Source organism: Prionailurus viverrinus, chromosome D4 (genome assembly GCF_022837055.1).
Source record: "Prionailurus viverrinus isolate Anna chromosome D4, UM_Priviv_1.0, whole genome shotgun sequence".
Lineage (NCBI taxonomy): Eukaryota > Metazoa > Chordata > Mammalia > Carnivora > Felidae > Prionailurus > Prionailurus viverrinus.
In genome coordinates, this window is record NC_062573.1 from 17886765 (window position 1) to 17906141 (window position 19377).

Below are 19377 nucleotides of genomic sequence, written 5' to 3' on the forward strand. Positions count from 1 at the left end.
CTCCTACTTATGTTTCACGTCCCGGCTTCAATTGTTCTTCCTCCACTCCCCTGGACTAGATAGGTTTTGGTCCCCGCTGTGTGCTCCCACAGCACACTGGACTTCCCCATCGTATTACTCATTGCACTTCAAACTCTTGCTCACCCTCCCTTGCTAGCTCCCTGGTGCAGGGACCATTTCTTGTTCCTCATCATTGTAACAGGCACTGCTACACAGTAGGCACTCAGCAAACATTGTTCAACAGAATAAGTAAATGACTGTACTTCTGTGCCAAGTTTGGTTGGTTCAGAGGCTTATATTTCGTATACAGTGCCAAACTGGCCAGCCAACATTTTTGTATGCTCCCACTTGTGATCAAACCGTAAACCATTTCTTTAATGAACACTGAACTTCTGAAACACAAATAGGAAGATGGTTACTAGCCATGCTATTTTATCCTGCAGCGAAACTTAGTGGATATTTTTAACAATAATGGTTGTTCACAAATAAGAATTCACAGACCAGGGCTGCAGAATGGCATTGCACTGTCATTTCACAGAATCATTATAGGCACACTGAAATTAAAATTCTGTAGACTTCAATTTCATTTATTCTTACCTATTACAAAAATAAATTTCTATTTTATCTCTATATTCCCATTTTCCAGCATACTACTTGTCACGGGGGAGATGCCTAACCAGTTTTTTTTATAAAATTCCTGAAGAGAATAATAACAGCTAAATGTATTTAGTGCTGTTCTAAGCACTTAATGTGGATTAACCCACATTATCCTACACATTTATTAAATGGAACCCACTCTCCACACTCAAATTAGGTAGGTGCTTTTTCCTCTCTTTACTGATTCACAATAAACAGGAGGACTTTTATAGTTCTATTTGGGGAAAGGGGTACGGTTTATTTCAACTTCCTTCTTAAAAACATTTAGTCTTTGTTTTATCAGTCATTTTAGTGCTTTTAATAGGTTTTTTTTTTTTTTTTTTAATGTACAGATTGGACAATACTGGAAGAATGTATTTGTCTTAGTTAATTTTTAGAAGTGATTTACCTAAAACCTCAGGTCTTCTTGTTTGGAACCCAGTGCCCTTTTATTGTGCCACTGTAGTCTCAGCTGAATTTATAACCATGATTTCAAAAACAAAATGCAGGAGCCATATTTAATGATCTTAAGCTGGCTTTTGTTGTTAAGGAAATCGGAAAGTTGGGACCACTCAGGATAGATTTTTCATCCCAGATAGTTTTTCCTACAACTTCTGTAATTAAGTTTACCACCTATATTCTGGATTTTGTGTTTCCAAGATGTTACCCCTGAGGTTGTGTGTCCTTCTTGGCTCCAGCCTGGGGTCTGCATACTTTTTCTGTAAAGGGCCAGATGGTAAAGATTTTAGGCTTTGCAGTCTCCGTTTCCGCTCCTCAGCTCTGTTGCAGTAAATTCAGAACCGAGTGAGCAGCAGTTTTAAATACTCTGAGCTGTGGAAATCATGAATGACTTTTACTGTCGAATTGCTCTTCATGGTGGGGATTACAGTGTTTAAGAATAATTTATTTCCCTGTAGATTTCTTTTCAAGGGTTATCTAAATCTGTTACACCCAGGGGAGAGTTTTACACACATGACTATAGCCTCTCCTTTGTGTATCCTAATGGAAAAATGTTCGGGAGCCCCTGCACTAGACCAGATGCTGAGATGTGTATACTTTGTTGTATATAATTGTATATAAGTGTATATCCTTGTTCTCTAAACAGAATTGGTTATGTTTAGTGAACAGCTGGATTAATCTCAGTGTGTTTGTATATATATTTGTACATACATGATAAGATATACATAAATCTCTATATTTACATGCCATACCCATGTGAAGGTCTTTGTCAGGATTTTTCCTGTTTCTGATCTCTTGAACAGTGTAAAACCCAAGAGATAAAAAACATTGTGCAGATTGCAGGCAAATCTACCCTTTAGTTTATAGGAATTTAGTTTGTAGAAAGGATTCCTTTTTTTAAGCCTTGCCTCCACCACTCAACATTCTATGAATTGTTAAAAATATATAACGTATCATTGTTGAGTTTGACTTTTCTATACGTTTAGTTAAGAAACTAAAGCTAATGTTAACGGAGTAAATGGCATGTTGATACAGACTGTACCTGATTTGTATTTAGATTCCCTATTCAGGTATTTAGTTTCAAGTTGGACTTCTTTGTTTTTATACTTAACAAAACGACTTGAGTAGAAGTTCCTTGTCACAAAGTAGAGGCTATGCTAATGTGATTTTAAGTATGTCTGGAGACTGAAAATTGAAGTGATTCCTCAGGCTCTTTGAGATTTTTCTCGTAAAATACACTGATGCTGGATTGTTTTCAGTTCTCCCTCCCCCCCCCCCAAGATATTTGCCATTAGGCAAATAGTTGTTAAGGTCCATTCTTCTGGAGGGTAAGCGATTCCCGAGGGTCATGGGGTGCGGCGGGTGTTGTGGCATTCACCCGGGTCACTGGAGTAGTTACCGTTTCATCACATACGATGTCCTGCCATCTGGAAGAGTGAGTGCAGCTTCCCCACTTGCCTTATTCCCACAGACATGCTGACATGCTGGAATAGTCTGGCTCCAGGAGTATTCATATACTTTTTTGAGACTGTCTACAAATACTATTTTGTAAAAAACTATGCCTTTAAATAGACACCGATAGGTTATATTTGTTTTATAATAATTGTGTACCTAATGTTCAATTGTTATTGATTTTGAGATTTATGTATATTTATAAGCCTGTCCTATGTGAATTTTTACTCCAAGACGTGAAACCTTACTAATAAAGACATGGATTTCTATTTATGTAAAGTAATTGTAGCAATATTCCTAGATGCTACCTAAATGATTATTCTGTCCATTTGCCATCTCAAATACTTTCACCTTTGAGAATTATGTCACAGTTAGGATACATTAGCCAGATTTAAACTTTAAACTATAAATTCTCAACATGGTTTGAAATTCTTCCTGTTGATGTAATTAAAGTTAGTTTGTAATTCCGTATTGCTTTGCTGTGGTCTGTTTTTGGTTTTCTGTGGTTTGTTTTACATGCTTTCCATTAGTAAAGTCTTCCTGAATTCGTAGACCTTGGAGAAGATTGGCAGCCTGTCTTGTCTGACAAAGAGTAAAGTCATGTGGCAGTAGTCAGGTAAAAGTCCTTCTAGAGAAACAGTTTGCAGAACAAAATTGTGTTCATAGCTTCAGCTTAATACCTTTATCAAATAGTAAATGGAGGCCTATGACCCCATTTCAGGTATACAGTATTAATCCGTTGTAGCACAAAACTAGCTCTCAGAATTTCAGTTACGGGTCTTACTGGGAGCTAAATCGTATTATATGTTAGGAATAGTTAGAGTTTAGTAGTAGAGTCTCCTGAATCCTTATGGAGGTATGGGAATTGCAGAAAGTAGTAGCTGAGTGGTCAGTGCTATGGGGGCTCGATTGAGAAGCTCAAGGAATGTCACTTTAAGAAAGAATTAGGCATTACCACATTCTGCGCTATAGGCTGATCTTCACCCCCCAAGAAAACAAATACGGTACAGTATTTTGTTATTTCTTGGTATTCTAAGTGTTCCCTGTGGTATTTATTTTGCAGGATACTCAGTGGATAGTTCATCTGTCAGACCTGCTCCTGGCTGATGTTTGACTTGGGATTTCCTTAGGGCTCAGTGCCAGGGGCAAGGGCCAGGGGATAAGCTGCAAGAACAGACAGCAGAAGTGGAGTGGATGTCAAAGTCACCTGAATCTGGGAGGTCAAGAAGCCTTGACCACTTGTTCATTCATTCCTTCAACACTTATTGGGGATTCTTATGCGCCAGTTCCTATGCTAGACATGAAACAGAGGGGACTGCAGGAAGAACAGCTTTTGATTTCTGCCCCTTAGAGGTGCACAGCTTAGTGGGGAGACAGACACATAAATACCATGATAATACCTATTGGTGACTGAGGTGGGAAGGATGTACTCAGGTGTGGTGCAAACCTGGAGTAGAGACCCTCACCCAGCCTGGGGCAACCCAGGAGAGTAGGCACTGGGCCTAAAGCTGAATCTTAAGGAAGGGGTAGGAGTAAAGCAGGCAAAAGGTATGGGGGAGACCCCCAGGAAAAAGGAGAGCAGCTCCAGAAGAAAGACCAGCAGGATGTGTTCGGGAACCACTGCCATTGGACAAGGTTTGTATGAGTTTCCCATTGCTTCTGTAACAAATTACCATATATTTAGTCTTAAAATGACTGAAATGTGTTCTCTTGCAAGTCCGGAGGCCAGAAGTCTGAACTGAATCTTATGGAGCTAAAATCAAGATGATGGCAGGGCTGATTTCTTCTGGGAAATCCAGGGGAGAGGATCCTTCCTTGCCTCTTCCAGCTTCTGGTAGCTGTGGGCATTCCTTGGCCTGTGGCCCCACCACTCCAATTTCTCTGCATCCTAGGTCAGATTGCTTCTCCTCTTAGGTAGCCTCCTCTCTCTCCCTCACTCTGATAAAGATATTTGAGATTACACTTAGACTCTACCCGTATAACCCAGGATAATCTCCCTTCTCAAAATCTTTAATCACATGTGCAAAGTTCCTCTTACCATGGAAGGCAGCACACCTAACAGGTTGTAGGGGTTAGGACGTGGCCATTATGCATTCCACCACAGTGCTGAGGGATAAAGGACGAGGCAGGGAGTGGGGAGTAAAGGTGAGTGTGGCCCCATCACAGAGGACCTTGGGAGGCATAGTAAAGAGGCTGGACTCTTCCCAGGGTTAAGGAGGTTTTGAAGGGATCAGATTGTATTTGAGAAAGGTCACTCTGGCTTCAATGTAGAGAATTGAGTGGAGCAGGAGGGCAGAGAGAGACCGCCCAGAGGCTTCAGTGACATCACCATGTGTTGCCAAGAACATACAAACAAGTGACACTTGATTCTCAAATGCCAATAGTTTACTTATAAATAAAGAAGGATTAGTTTGGCCAATTTGAAATGCATCCAGCATCTTCTGGTTTTCATTCTTACTCTGATTTACCCAGAAGGGTGGGCGTTTATACCCTGGGTGGCCTCAGCCTTCGTTTGAGTGTATTGTTAGGAGTAGAGCCAAGGAAGGGGCAGGCTAAGCATTCCAAATCCTGATCTGTGATTCTCAAACTCAACCATTCCAGAAAAAATGTAAGTCTGACCCGTAAAGACGCAGAGCCACAACTGAGGACACCTAAGACTAACCACTTTCAGGATAGGCACTCTGGCTTTCAGCACAGAATTGTTAATCACGAAATTCACCCATCTTCCCAACCCACCTTCCTCCCACCCTAGAAGAGTACGCTATCTTGGTTGCAGACTTAAAAATTTTTTTAGAGGGGGTGTGTGTGTTGGGGTGGGGGTGGGGTGTTTCCCAAAAGAACTGCCCGAGCTTCTTACTCACCTGGTTCTCTCCTGGGTACATGGGCCTCAGTTGAGTTCGCTGAATCAATTTGATAATCTCTTCACTAATCCTTTCATTAACTAGTAAGATTATCTTTGTTGACGTGGCATGGAAGATTGGCTGAAGCTGGAAGGCACAGACCTGAAGGATGGGAGCCTAGAGGCAGGAAAGGCTACACTTTACTCAGGGAACTGGCAAGACCCATGCAGTAAGTGGGGTCATGTGTCCCAGGTTGGGAAGGGGGGGGGGGGGTGTAGTTAGGGATGGTTTGCAATATTTGTTCTTCAGCCACTGAGATTTTTTTTAATCTCTTAGTAATTTCTCACATATGCACTAATTAACTTTCTAAACAATGTTTATTTTATGTTTGAGAGAGAGAGTGCACAGGCAAACAGGGGAGGGGTAGAGAGAGAGGGGGACAGAGGATCTGAAGCAGACTCCGTGCTGACAGCCAAGAGCCCTGTGCGGGGCTCAAACTCACAAACTGGTGAGATCATGACCTGAGCCGGAGTCAGACACTTAACCGACCGAACCACTCAGGCACCCCCTTCCTAAGCTTCCTAAAACAGTTATCTACCTTTTTAGCCTGCCAGTTTTATCTAGTATCAGACATCCATGGTAGGGAAGGCAAGTAAATTTCATCTTTTGCGCCTACTTTGTTTAGTTGATAGTGGCTCCCTACAATGTTCTGCTGAGGAGTTTTCAAATATATTTATTTGTAAAGTTTACTTGTTTTTTGAGGGAGAGCACAAGACAGAGAGAGGGGGACAGAGGATCCAAGGTGGGCTGTGTGCTGACAACAGAGCCCGGTGTGGGGCTCGAACTTGCAAACTGCGAGATCACGACCTGAGCCGAAGTCAGACACTCAACCGACTGAGTCGCCTGGGTGCCCCAAGGATCTTGAGGCTATGTTAGGCTCAGGGAGAAAGAGATCAGTGGCTGATTAGCAATGTCTGCCTTGGACTTAGCAAAGAAAAGTGGTAATTGCTATTTGGAATTTGAATGCATGTCTGTTTGATTACTTTTTCACATGATCTCTCCTCCTCCACCGTGCATACATACCACTTGATACGTGACTTACACACTGCATGGTTTTTTGTTTTGCTTATTTTTTAATTCCAGTAGAGTTAACACAGTGTTAAATTAGTTTCAGGTGTACCATATAGTGATTCAACAATTCTCTATATTACTGGGTGTTCATTAAGATAAGTGTACTCTTAATCCCCTTCACCTAGTTCCCCTCTCCCTCCCCCCCCTTTGGTAACCATCTGTTCTCTACAGTTAAAGAGTCTATTGGTTTGTCTCTTTTGTTTCCTTTGTTTGTTCATACACACTCCATTGTAGGCACTGGATTTTGTGCACAACAGGGGCTCAGCACAATTCAGCAAATGTTTGTAGAGACACTTGGAGAACTCCAAGACGCAATGCCCTGGAGAATCCTCTCCGGCCTGTGTTTGCTTTATCTCTGGGGCTTTTATCTCGATACCTTGGGGAAAGGGGCGGGGGGGGGGGGGGGGGGGGGGAGGGGGAGGGGAGTCTGTGGACATTAATTGTTGTTTAAGAGCTACATCTTTGGCTTCAAGAGAGCCGCTTTGTCACCCTGAGGACCACTGTCAGATTCTCACCATATCCCAAGCACTATGCTGCTGCTTTAGACACACTCTTATTTCGCAAATCCCCACAGCAGCCAATGATGTAGGTATTATTTTCTCTGACAGAAAGCTTTCTGTTGCAAGAAATGTGAAACCTGACTAAAACTGGTTTAAATGATCAGGGAATTGGTTCTGCAACAGGAAGGCCAAAGGCAGCTTGATCCACTCCTGAGTCCATTTTACCTCCGCTGTATCCTAGATGTCCGTGGAGGCTGTCCTTGCCTGAGGCGGTTGGAGTGGGGCCAACAAAGAAAACTCAAGTAGCCTTATGATTTGGAGGAGAGGCCTAAAAGCATACATCCTATGAGCTAGAGGATCGGGTGGACTGTGCGTACTCTTCTCAAATTTAGTTTGTGGGTCCTACACCTCAGTATTTTAATTTGTCTCTGCTCTCAACCACAAGAATGCCTACCAGAAACTTTCTCAGCGTTTCAGTAGCATTTCCTGGAGGAAGCACAAACAGGCTTTTTGAAAGGCTACTGCTCATGCACGTGCTCAGCAAACCCTGAGCTTCTGCTTTGTACTATGAATGTCATACGCTGTGTCTGGTGCCGGGGACACAGAGATGAAGCAAACCCAGGTAAACCGCTTAACTTTGACCACAGTGTGGTAAGTACAGCCATAGCATGGTGAGCAAAATTCTGTGGGAACCCAGCCTTACATTAGACCATATAAATGTTAGTCTCGTTCGTTTCCAGTGCTGCAGCCGTCATTTCTGTCAGAATTCCATTCTTGACTAGAAATTCTATTGGACACTTGTCAGTTCTGTTGCTTTGGCTATTAGAACAGTTTTGAAATAGTCAGCATTTTGCCTTTTGCTGTGACTTGGAAGCAGAACACCATGACAGGGGATTTTTGATTTTTGATTTGCTGAGCTGGGGCCCCAAACAGTTTAGGCAACCTTACTTCGGTAAAATGGAACTTTTTTTTTTTTTTTTTTTTTCCTAACCAGAGGAAGAGAGCTGAGTCTTTGGTTGGAGGAGGACAGAGGATGCTTGGTCTTTGTTACCTCACCTACTTTTTTGGGTAGGTTCTGAGCCCCCGTGGCTAGAGGACAGAAGGCCAGACATGGAAGGAACTTTTCATGGAAAGAGATACAATACACTGAGTACAAGTTGCCTGGTTTAGGGTTTGGGTCACAAAAGGGCACAGGGAGAGGGACTTCCTCCCCATCTCTGAGTGGAACCCAGCTCTTTGGCACTCTGAGGATTAGAAGTTTGGGAGTATCCAGGATCTGGGAATAGTGACATAGGCACTGGCAATTCTATGATAGGAACTGGAGTCAGGCAGCGGGTGTGGGCAGCAGGGTGGATATAGGGTGGTTGGTGGTAGACTCATGGCTCTGGGCATTTGTAAGGTACCCTCTTTGGGATTCCCTACTCATTTCCGAGGACTTTTTGGGAGGGAGGCTAAGGCTTTATTGCAATATAAATAAGAGCTTGGGGTCAGTGTAAAACAGGCACTGAAAGCAAATGTGGCCATGATTGCAACCATAGTCTCAGCAGCTCTAGACAAAGTAAAGAAGTAAAGCAAATATAAGACCACTGAAGCAATATATTTACAGAGTCAAAGTCCAAAGACCACTTGAAAAACAAGAGCTGTGACCTGAAACCTAAAAAAAAAATGGGATGGAAAGGAATTATTTTTTCTTTTACTTTATGCTCTGAATCCCCTTGCCTCCAACCCTTAGTAAGCAACAATTTCTTCATCTGAAACCTGTGGATAATGACATTTGTCCTGTCTACTTTAGAAGAGAAACAAAAATTCTGTTTAAATTGGGGCACCTGGGTGGTTCAGTCGGTTGGGCGTCTGGCTTCGGCTCAGGTCACGATCTCACGGTTTGTGGGTTCAAGCCCCACGTCGGGCTCTGTGCTGACAGCTCAGAGCCTGGAGCCTGCTTCAGATTCTGTGTCTCCCTCTCTCTCTGCCCCTCACCCGCTTGTGTTCTTTCTCTCTCTCTCTCCAAAATAAATAAACATTAAGAAAATTTTTTTTAGGGGCGCCTGGGTGGCGCAGTCGGTTAGGCGTCCGACTTCAGCCAGGTCATGATCTCACGGTCCGTGGGTTCGAGCCCCGCATCGGGCTCTGGGCTGATGGCTCAGAGCCTGGAGCCTATTTCCGATTCTGTGTCTCCCTCTCCCTCTGCCCCTCCCCCGTTCATGCTCTGTCTCGCTCTGTCCCAAAAATAAATAAAAAACGTTGAAAAAAAAAATTAAAAAAATTTTTTTTTTAAATTATGTTTAAATTAATATGAAAACTTATTGAAAACAGAAAAAGGGTAACCTGCAGGGTTTCAAAGCAATGACAGATTGGGTACTCAGTAAAGCCTGCCTGCTTGCTCTTTTTTTCTTTTTTCTTTTTCCTTCCTTCTGCCCTCCCTCTTTCATCTCCTTTTAACAAAAATGTTGTTTTTATGTGGTGTTTGAAGTGTTAGTAGGCTTGGATCCCAGGACCTTTCCAACATAATAACAGAAGCACTTTGCACTCCCCTAGAGCTTCCTCTTTTTCTTTTCTGAGACAAGAGCTTCTGTTATTGTCATTTCCATGTGACAGAGGGGAAATTGGGGTTGGGGCCTCAAGCGACCTGACCTTAGGTCTCAAAAAGAAATAGTGGCAGTTTGGGACTCTGGTCTAGGGCTCTTTTACGAGTTTAGATAGCTCGCTCACTGACACCTATCCCAATGGCAACAGTAGCTGTACATTACAGTCCACTGAGGAGCTTTAAAAAACATGCCAAAGATCACTTGTCAGACCAGTTAGCATAGTAGGTAAAACAATTGACTTAGGAGCCAGATTCTGAGTTTGAATTAAGCCTTTACTACTTAGTAGCTGTGTGACCTTGGCTAGGTACTTAACTTCTCTGTGCCTCAGTTTTCCTTTTTGTAAAGTGGGGATAATAACACCATGTTCTCTGTAGGATTGTTCTAAGGATTCAGTGAATGAGGCACTTAGAACAGGGTCTGACATACAGTAATCGCTATTTTATTTATTAAAATTTTTTTTTAATGTTTTATTTATTTTTGAGACAGAGACAGAGCATGAGCAGGGCAGGGGCAGAGAAAGAGGGAGACACAGAATCCAAAGCAGGCTCAAGGCTCTGAGCTGTCAGCACAGAGCCCCACGCAGGGCTCGAACCCACAAACTGTGAGATCATGACCTGAGCTGAAGTTGGACGCTTAACCGACTGAGCCACCTAGGTGCACCCCGGTAGTCGCTAGGAAAAAAAAAAGTGTTTATTTATTTTGAAGGAGAGAGAGAGAGAGAGAGTGAGTGTGTGCACGAGCAGGGGAGGGACAGAGAGAGAGAATCCCAGGTACGACCTGAGCCGTCAGCGCAAAACCTGACCCAGAACCTGATGCAGGCTACATCACCCCATTGAGATCATGACCTGAGCCGAAATGGAGTCAGATGCTTAATGAACTGAGCCAGCCAGGTGCCCCTGCTATTTAAAGTCCTACACCAGAGCAAGCACTTTGCTTCTTAAATAAACCAATAGAATTGAATGTGGGGATCGTCTTGCACAAGTGCTCCTCCACCCTGGGATTCTAATGTACAGCCTGGATTTTCAAACTGTGAACGTAGTGCCTCTTGGAATTCCGCCCCTTGAAAAGTTAACTTTAACCAATGGGTGAGGAACTTTTTTTTTTCTCTCTCTCTGCAGATGATGAGCCCAGAAACCTGTTACCTGCTTCTGCAGGGACCAATGGGCGGAGGAAATTGGGGGAGAAAGAACACTCTCCACACCCTCTGGGAATTGTAGTTCCCCATGGGGCCTGTAGGCGCTCAGTGGCCAGCTAGGAACTACAACGTCCATAATGCTGCGCGCAGAGCGCCTTTACCTCTTTCCCGCGACTCTCGCTTGGCTTTCCAGTACCGCCTCTTGGCGGCGGCAGCAGAGGCACCATGGCCGACGACGGCCGCCCTGCCGAGGCGCCCAGCCCACGGGGCTCCCCGGGTCGGGCGCCGCGGGTCCCGCGCGCGGTCGGGCCGGGAAGCGGGGCCAGCTGCGGGGAGACCCCTAGAACGCCGGCGCTGGCCCTGCGCTTCGACAAGCCCATCAAGCAGGCCTTCTACAACACGGGGGCCGTGCTGTTCGTGTGCCTGTGCTGCGGCGCCGCCGTGCTCGTCTACTTCATCCTGGAGGCCTTCCTGCGGCCACTGCTGTGGGCCGTGCTGTGCGGCACCTTCCTGCACCCCTTCAAGAGCTCGCTGACGCGCCTGGGCCGCCACTGGCTGCAGCGCCTGCACCGCGCGCACACGCCCATCGTGCTGGCCGCGCTGCTGCTGCCGCTCTGCTTCGCGGACTACGGCGTTGAGGCCCTGGGCGAGCAGGCGCTGCGCCGCCGCCGCCTGCTGCTGCTGCTGGGCGCCGGCGGCCCGCTCCTCTACGGCCTCTACTGCCTCGGCAGCTACCTGGGCGTGCAGGTGCTGCTGGCGCACGCCGGCGCGCTCATCTGCCGCGGGCTGGACTACTTCAGCAGCCTGTGGGTGAGTGAGCTGCCGGCCACTCGGACACGGTCCGTGGGCCCAGGGCACCCCTCAGCACACACCCGGCTCCCTAGGGTGCCATCCTGCAGCTCCTCCTCACTGTGCAGGGACCATCAGAAGTCTCCGCCCTCCTTCCCCTGCACCTAAGGAACTTGGCCCACTTCCTTCCAAAGAGAGGGCGGGTGTGGTTTGAAACAGCTGTCCTGTCCCCGCCCCCATCTTAATACTCTAAGGTGGTTGTGTCCCTAGTTTGGGAATCGCAGTTCCGCTTTTCAGGTTGACTTGAGCATGGGCAGGTGGACTTGAATTTACCCCTGGGCAGCGTGCGGGGCGGCGGGGGTGGGGTCCGACCATCTTTAGTTCTCACGGGAGACTTTTCTGGATATCAGCTGGAAGGGACCTTAGAGATCCCAGTCCAGCTTGTCATCCTGCAGATGGGAGAAGTGACTACTTACCAGGCTAGGGCTAGTTAGGGACAAAGAAGGGACGGATTGACTCAAGTTTCTCAAGTCATAAGATGAAGTTTGCTTCAAAGGCCGTTGCTGCTTCTGAGTTCAGGAGCTTTCGAGTATACTTGGTGTGAGGCACCTGGGCCTGCTCCCACGCCACACTCGACTTCTTGGGAACCACTTGTGCAGGGACTGCTGTACCAGAGTACCTTGCCTCCCGCCTGGATTACTTAAGCAGACTGAGTAAAGAAGAGGTAGATTTGTTTCTTGGATCGCCCTGCGCTTATTCATAGAAAATTTGGGAGCTTTAGAATTGGAAAGGATTTCAAAGATAATCTAGTGGCACATTTCCTAACTCAGACTAGATTCTAGACCAGTTAATCCCCCAACTATTTAACTGAGGGCTATTAAAAACAGGTGAATATTTAATGCATGAGAATGCTAATTTGTCAATAAACAGTACCATTTAAAAATAATTTTCTTTGCTTTTGTCGGTGTTCAGTGCACCTTGACATCAAGTTGCAAAATGATACCCCTTATGTGTGAAACAAAGTTTTGAGTTGCTAAGGTTATTGGTGGAGTGATAATTGATTCCAGAACTCCTGTATTCTCTTGTTCTGTCACTACCACCTCTCAGTTTCCATTAAAAGGGGATTGAACGTGTTGATGGATGCTAGGGTTTGTAGGGGTTTAAAAGGAGTAAGATGCAGGCTTTGTCTTCAAGGTCATGGAATCATAACGTGAACATGTTCTTGTGGAGATGGCAGACAAACACGTCATTACCAACCCATTATGGGCCAGCGAGATATTGGGGAGCATCTCATCCATAATTTTGGGATGCTGTCTGTGTGTGCAACTGCTAAGTGATCAGACCAGCTTTGGCCTCCAAGTGGCCTGGGCTATTTCAGTTGTAGAAAAGAGGGATGTGGAATGACCTTTGAACTCCTGGGGCTTGCTGGATTGTCAGGTGGGAGTGATCCTGGAGTTTTTTTTTTTTTACTGTCAGATGCCTGCCACTTCTCAGGAGAGGCTTCTGAGGCACAGAGAATGTGGTCGTCCCAAAGTCACATAACTTGTGAAGAAATCCAGAGTATGCTTCATCTTCTTTACCCTGTTATTTATACTTTCCGTGCTATTTCTTGTTTCACAGTTCAGTTGACTGCCTCATATAAGACCGAATACTATATGCTGTTAAGAAATATAAATACTGTGACCTGATTTCTACCCTCAAGAAATTCAGTCTTGTCAAAGGCAGATGCATGTACAGTTTCTGCTGACGTTTTGACTGTTGATACTGCAATTTAGTGTAAATTACTGTTGGCAAGACCACATAGCATATCCACGAAACTATAGGAAATTGCAAGGTAAAAGATCTAACGTATAAATAACGTAATGTCATACTATACTAAGAAGTTGAATATATGGATAAATTGGCAAGATTAGTGGAATTTCTGGAATAACGACATTTCTGCCAGTTACTCCAGTGAAAAATGAGATGAGGAATTGAGTACCAGTGAAGAAGTGCCTGTAGCTGAATGTATGTAGTTCTGAATATCTTTTTTTACAGAGGAGAAACCCTCGTTTTTGTACTTTACTCGAATACCCTTGTATGAGTTGTGAATGAATGGAAGAGGAGTAAGGGCCAATATTAATTTGGCTAGAAGGCGGGAGGAAGGTCTAGCCAATTAATGATTTTTGTTGTTTATTTATTTTGAGAGAGGGAGAGAGAGAGCGCGCTCAGGGGGAAGGGCAGATAGAAAAGGAGAGAGAATCCTAAGAGGCTCCTTGTTGTCAGCACAGAGCCTGGCCCTGGAGCTCTGTCTCATGAGCCATGAGAGCAAGACCTGAGCCGACATCAAGAGTTGATGTTTAACCCACTGAGCCACCCAGGCACCCCCGATTAGTGATTTTTAAAAGGCTTGCAAGAGCTGTTTGGCTACAGTGATGGGGGCACAGGAAAAGAGTGGAGGAAAACAAAACTATTGTCAAAGAGAGTATGACTTAACTAGAAGTGCATAGGAATGGTAGAGGGGCTTAAATTGAACCAGTGGGTCCCCTAGGTTGATCTGAATTTGAGAGAAACAAGGCTTGAAGTTGTGGTTTCTTGCAGCAACCCTTAGGGGTGGGCGGGTAGGTGGGGGAGAGGTGTACTTGGGAGGCAGAGACAGGGAGTCCTCAGCTCTCCTCGAAAAGGGCAGATTAAGGCCTGACCTGAAGTGAAGGAACGTCGTGTGACTGGGCAAGGAGCCCACTCTGTAACTTTCCTGTCTCAGAGTTCACAGTCGGTGTGGTTCTGTGAGCCCACACAGAGCTGTCTTGGTATAGAGAAAGAGTCCATATTTTCTAGACAACTTGTAAATTTGAACCTGCTGCTGAAGAGAGACATAGATAGGAAAGGGAGGGAGAAAAGTTACATTTAAGCAAATCTACGTTTTGGGGAGCCGACATTTCATACCTTTAAGATCCAACTTTTGAGCATCTATCACATGCCAGGCACTGTATCAGGTGCTTTCATGGGTGTTGTTTTCTACTTACAATTATCCTGTGAAGAAAGAGAGAGGGATTTCATTGATGTAAAGACTGGTTTAGAGATTGATCTGTTCATTCCGACAGTAAATGGTTCAGCAGCCCAATCAGCAAAATTCTTTTGTCAGCAAAACTCTTAGTAACCTTTGATAAGAATTTTTAAAAGTTTCTCCCTACTTTGTTGTGTTTATTTTTATTTTATTTAAAAAATTTTTCTAATGTTTTATTTATTTTTGACAGAGAGAGCATGAGCGGGGGAGGGGCAGAGAGAGAGGGAGACACAGAATCTGAAGCAGGCTCCAGGCTCTCAGCTGTCAGCACAGAGCCCGATATGGGGCTCAAACTCACCTCGAGATCATGACCTGAGCCGAAGTCGGACACAACCGACTGAGCCACCCAGGCGCCCCTACTTTGTTGTGTTTAAATGTTTCAGTTTAACTTTTTAGAATACAAACTGATTTTAGTTATTTGGGGAAAAATGTAGAAGAATATCAGGACTGTACTAGCCACACATGTTCCCCCAAAGACCCTTGGATTCTAGTCTTCTAGAAACCTTGGTCATCACTTTCTTTCTTTTATCTTTGTATCTGTTCAGCTATTTCCAAGTCCTGTACAGTTTTCCTCTCTAGTGGCTTCCATACCTGTGTTCTCCTTTGTTGCCAATTTATCCTTCTAGTTCTGTTCCTCTTCACCTCATTTTTGGGTTTCTTCAGTCTCTTAACACCCTATTCTGCTTGCAAGTGAAAGACGAAGCATTTATGGTGTGAATAATTCTTTTAAACAGTTTGAAATACCTTAGAATTTTGTAGCGACTTCAGAAGTGATTTCTAAGCACTTAAAAAAAAAAAAAATCACCTGTTGCACCAAGCTCACCTGTGACACAGTCCTTGGGGCCCTTGGCGTCTTCCCATGATGTAGAGTTATCAAGATAAAACTGAAAAGCAAATTCCCTCTCCTCCCCTGCCACTTCTTCTTTGCTGGGAGTGTTTTGATCTTCCTGTCCCTCTTACTTAGTCCATACATATTAGAAGATTTGGAGACCCTCTATAGTTTTTGTGTAATAGTAATAGATTTGATTTCTTCCACGGTTTCTGATCCTATTGTTTCCATTTTACTTTATAAAGAAGTATGAGGTAGAAATAACAGTGGCAGAAGGTGAGAAGACCGTAAATTCTACTTATTTAATTTTTTTTTTTTTTGTAACTAATCTCCCCAGTGTGGGGCTCAGACTCATGACCCTGAGATCAAGAGTCCCATGCCCTTTTGACTGAGCCAGCCAGGTGCCCCGAGACTGTAAATTCTCAACTGAGCTCTGTCAATAGCTTGTTCTGTGACCTTTGACCGGCCAGGGCTCTTCTATGGGCTACTCCACTCCAGCTGTGTGAAGCCTAGGGTTGGCTTCCATGATTTCTCAGCTTCCTTGCACCGTTCCCAAGTGTTTGGCGGTACTACTGCCCAAGAGGCTCTTAGTCAGCCAGCTGGGCCCACTCCCTTCCACTTCTGAACCCTTGTCTAGGTGTGCTTTTGCTTGCCTGGCATCAGTAAGGAGGAAAGTTGCCAGTGCTTAGGTTCTTTCTCAAAGACGCTGATTATAAAAGATACTTGACTCTAAGTTGCCACACCACAAAAGAGAATAGTTTTCAAATTGGGATACAGCTGTTTTAAAGGAGAATGAAATAGCCGAAGCAATCACTGATTGAGATTTGTACATTTGTGCAGTTGGGATTATGCATCAGGGGCTGCTGCTGGGAGGTTGTTCTCGCTGTGAAAGACTTGGGAAACTGTTTTTGCAAAAACGTGCAACAGAAGCAAGCCCAGTTGTTTTTCCGGTTAGTGCCCACATGGCAATAAATAAAACCGTCTAAAAGGCAAAGTCTACTTATGTTTTATGCACTTAGTTATTTTATCAGAAAAGCCTATGTGGTTAATAAGCCTGATGAAAGGAAAATGTGATTATTAGTTTGTAGTGCTAAATAAATGTTGCCAGTTTTTATGGGACATTTTATGTGGTATTGAGCACACATTGGTGCTTTAAAGTGAGTATTAAATGTGTATTTTGAAAAGGATACATTGTTTTAAAGAACACACATTTGAGAAAGTATGCCCTCTTATATATAAACTGTGGTTCATTGATTTCCTCCATAGCTGGAAGCAAATTCATACTTGAACAGGATTGTTCAGATGCTAAGCGTAGAGACAAATATAAAACTCTTAAAGACAGACTTTTAGAAATCCATACTAGAAATTATATTTGTAATTTGAAAGTACAAAATCCTTATTTTTGGTGAATTTATTTTAAAGAATATTTAGCAATTTCAAAAATTGGTTCAAGTAAAACATGTTATATACAAAACAACTTAAGCAACATAGAAGTCTGTATGGTAAAGTGAATAGTTTCTTTGCCACCATTCCCACCGGGTAACATGTTACTATTGTTAACTGATGAATAACCAAAATTTCTTTCTGTGCTTATATGAACATATAAAGTATGGGGCATTTGTTTTTCAAAACAAAAATGGGGTAACATATATATACAATTTTGCACCTTGCTCTTTCATTTATCTTTGTATTATACACATCTTTCCTTGTTAGCACTAATAGATACAGCTCTTTCTTTTTATTTTTTTTTATTTTTTTATTTTTTTAAATTTTTTTTTCAACGTTTATTTATTTTTGGGACAGAGAGAGACAGAGCATGAACAGGGGAGGGGCAGAGAGAGGGAGACACAGAATCGGAAACAGGCTCCAGGCTCTGAGCCATCAGCCCAGAGCCCGACGCGGGGCTCGAACTCACGGACCGCAAGATCGTGACCTGGCTGAAGTCGGACGCTTAACCGACTGCGCCACCCAGGCGCCCCAGCTCTTTCTTTTTAATAGTACTATAGTATAAAAAAAATTTTTTTTCCAGATGTCTTTTAGAAAATATTGTAGCTCTGAATATGTGTTAGGATAATCTGATAAACATTTTTCAAACATTGGTAATTTATGTAATCATAACGGTTTAATATTGGGGGAAAAATATCCATAGGTCAAAAGAGGTTGTTTTTTTTTTTTAAAATTTTTTTTAATGTTTATTCATTTTTTGAGAGACAGAGTGTGAGTGGGGGAGGGGTAGAGAGAGAGGGAAACAGAATCCAAAGCAAGCTCCAGGCTCTGGATGGACAGCACAGAGCCTGATGTGGGGCTCGAACCCACTAACCGCGAGATCATGACCTGAGCCAAAGTCGGACGCTTAACCCATTGAGCCACCCAGGTGCCCCAAAAGAGGTTTTTTAAGTTCAAAACGTTTGCAGAGTGCCTGGGTGTCTCAGTCAGTTAAGCATCTGACTCTTGATTTCAGCTCAGGTCATGATGTCAACGAATGGTTTGTGGGATTGAGCTCTGCATTGGGCCCTGTGCTGTCAGTGTAGAGCCTGTTTGAAATTCTCTCTCTCTCCTCCTCTCTGGCTCTCCCCTGCTTATACTCTCTCTCTCTCAAAATAAATAAATAAACTTAAAAAAAATCTTTAAAAAAAAAACCTCAAAAAACATATGCTGTTTATAAAGATGAAAATACTTTTAGAAAATTCAACACTTGAAGGAAAGCAGAAAGAAGCAAATTGCCCCCTGAAATCCAACTATCCAGAGATACTATTTTTAAATATTTGGGCTGAGTGTATTTTCACCAATACAGATTTACACACGTGTGCATTTATACTGTCATTGAATGTAGATATTCATCATACCTCTGAAAGTCTGAAAAATTGTTCCAGTTTCTGGAGGTACCATTATTTAAAGAGTCCTTTACAAAATGACATTTAAGTTATTTTTTAAAATATTTTTTGCAGCCGCAGTGAACATTTTCAGATCTGTGTGCACAGTATATGGAACTTCTATAAACCAAACTAGGAACTTCCGTAAACCAAGTTCCTAGAAGTAGAATTGGGGAGTGTATTTAATAAGTGGGTGTTTTATTTTTATTTTTTTTAATTTTTTTTTCAATATTTATTTATTTTTGGGACAGAGAGAGAGGGAGACACAGAATCGGAAACAGGCTCTAGGCTCTGAGCCATCAGCTCAGACGCGGGGCTCGAACTCATGGACCGCGAGATTGTGACCTGGCTGAAGTCGGACGCTTAACCGACTGCGCCACCCAGGCGCCCCGATAAGTGGGTGTTTTAAACTGAAATAAGGCTATCAGTGGGTTTCAGGTTTACTAGGTGAAAACATGTGCTTCTCTTTAGACCATGAGTCTCCCTCTGAAGTATGGAGTCTCTTTTCTCTCCCCGTAAGTGATACTGATTCCTTATGAGTACAGGTAAGAAACAGAAACTTACTAGAAGTCAGTTTAAAAACCATCATAGGCTTAATCTCTGAAAGCAGGTTCTTGTGCTTTGTTATCCCTGACTTATGGTCAGCTTTTGCTCACACAAAATATTCCATTTTTAGACAGCTATAGTTTGTTAGAAAAATTTATCCTCATGTTGAGCTGCAGTGTGGTGTTTCCTGATTCCCACCTATTGTTTCTGCTCTCAGGACCACAGGGGTTAAGGTGAATGCCTCTCCCAGATGACTTTTTCCCAGCTGTTTGAAGATAGCTATCAAATCCTCATATTTTCTTCTTTTTTTTTTCCTAAATGGAGCAGTTTTTTACCCCCCCCCCCCCCAACTATAGTTTATATCTCCTATGTGGTGATTTCTATTTCCTTTCCCAGTCTGAACGTTATGGCTGTGGTTTTGATAGTGCGGAAGTCATTGAAACAATCATTTTTCCTGATATGAGCATTATTAATAGGCACTCACACTATTTATACTCCTGACTCACACTGAACTGAAAAGTAGCCTAGCCATCCTCTTCCCATTCAGTACTTTGCA

The 19377-nt window shown here is 43.5% G+C and overlaps 1 protein-coding gene across 3 annotated transcripts in view; it reads left to right on the forward strand.

Moving 5' to 3' along the window:
- Window positions 1–10941: 10941 nt before the first annotated feature.
- Window positions 10942–19377, forward strand: part of TMEM245 (transmembrane protein 245) — a 97696-nt gene continuing 89260 nt past the window's right edge. For all 3 annotated transcript variants that reach the window (XM_047830475.1, XM_047830476.1, XM_047830478.1), the window contains exon 1: window positions 10942–11548. In XM_047830475.1, coding sequence (XP_047686431.1) covers window positions 10964–11548 — 585 coding nt within the window. In that variant the 5' untranslated portion in view covers window positions 10942–10963. The remainder of the gene's footprint in view (window positions 11549–19377) is intronic.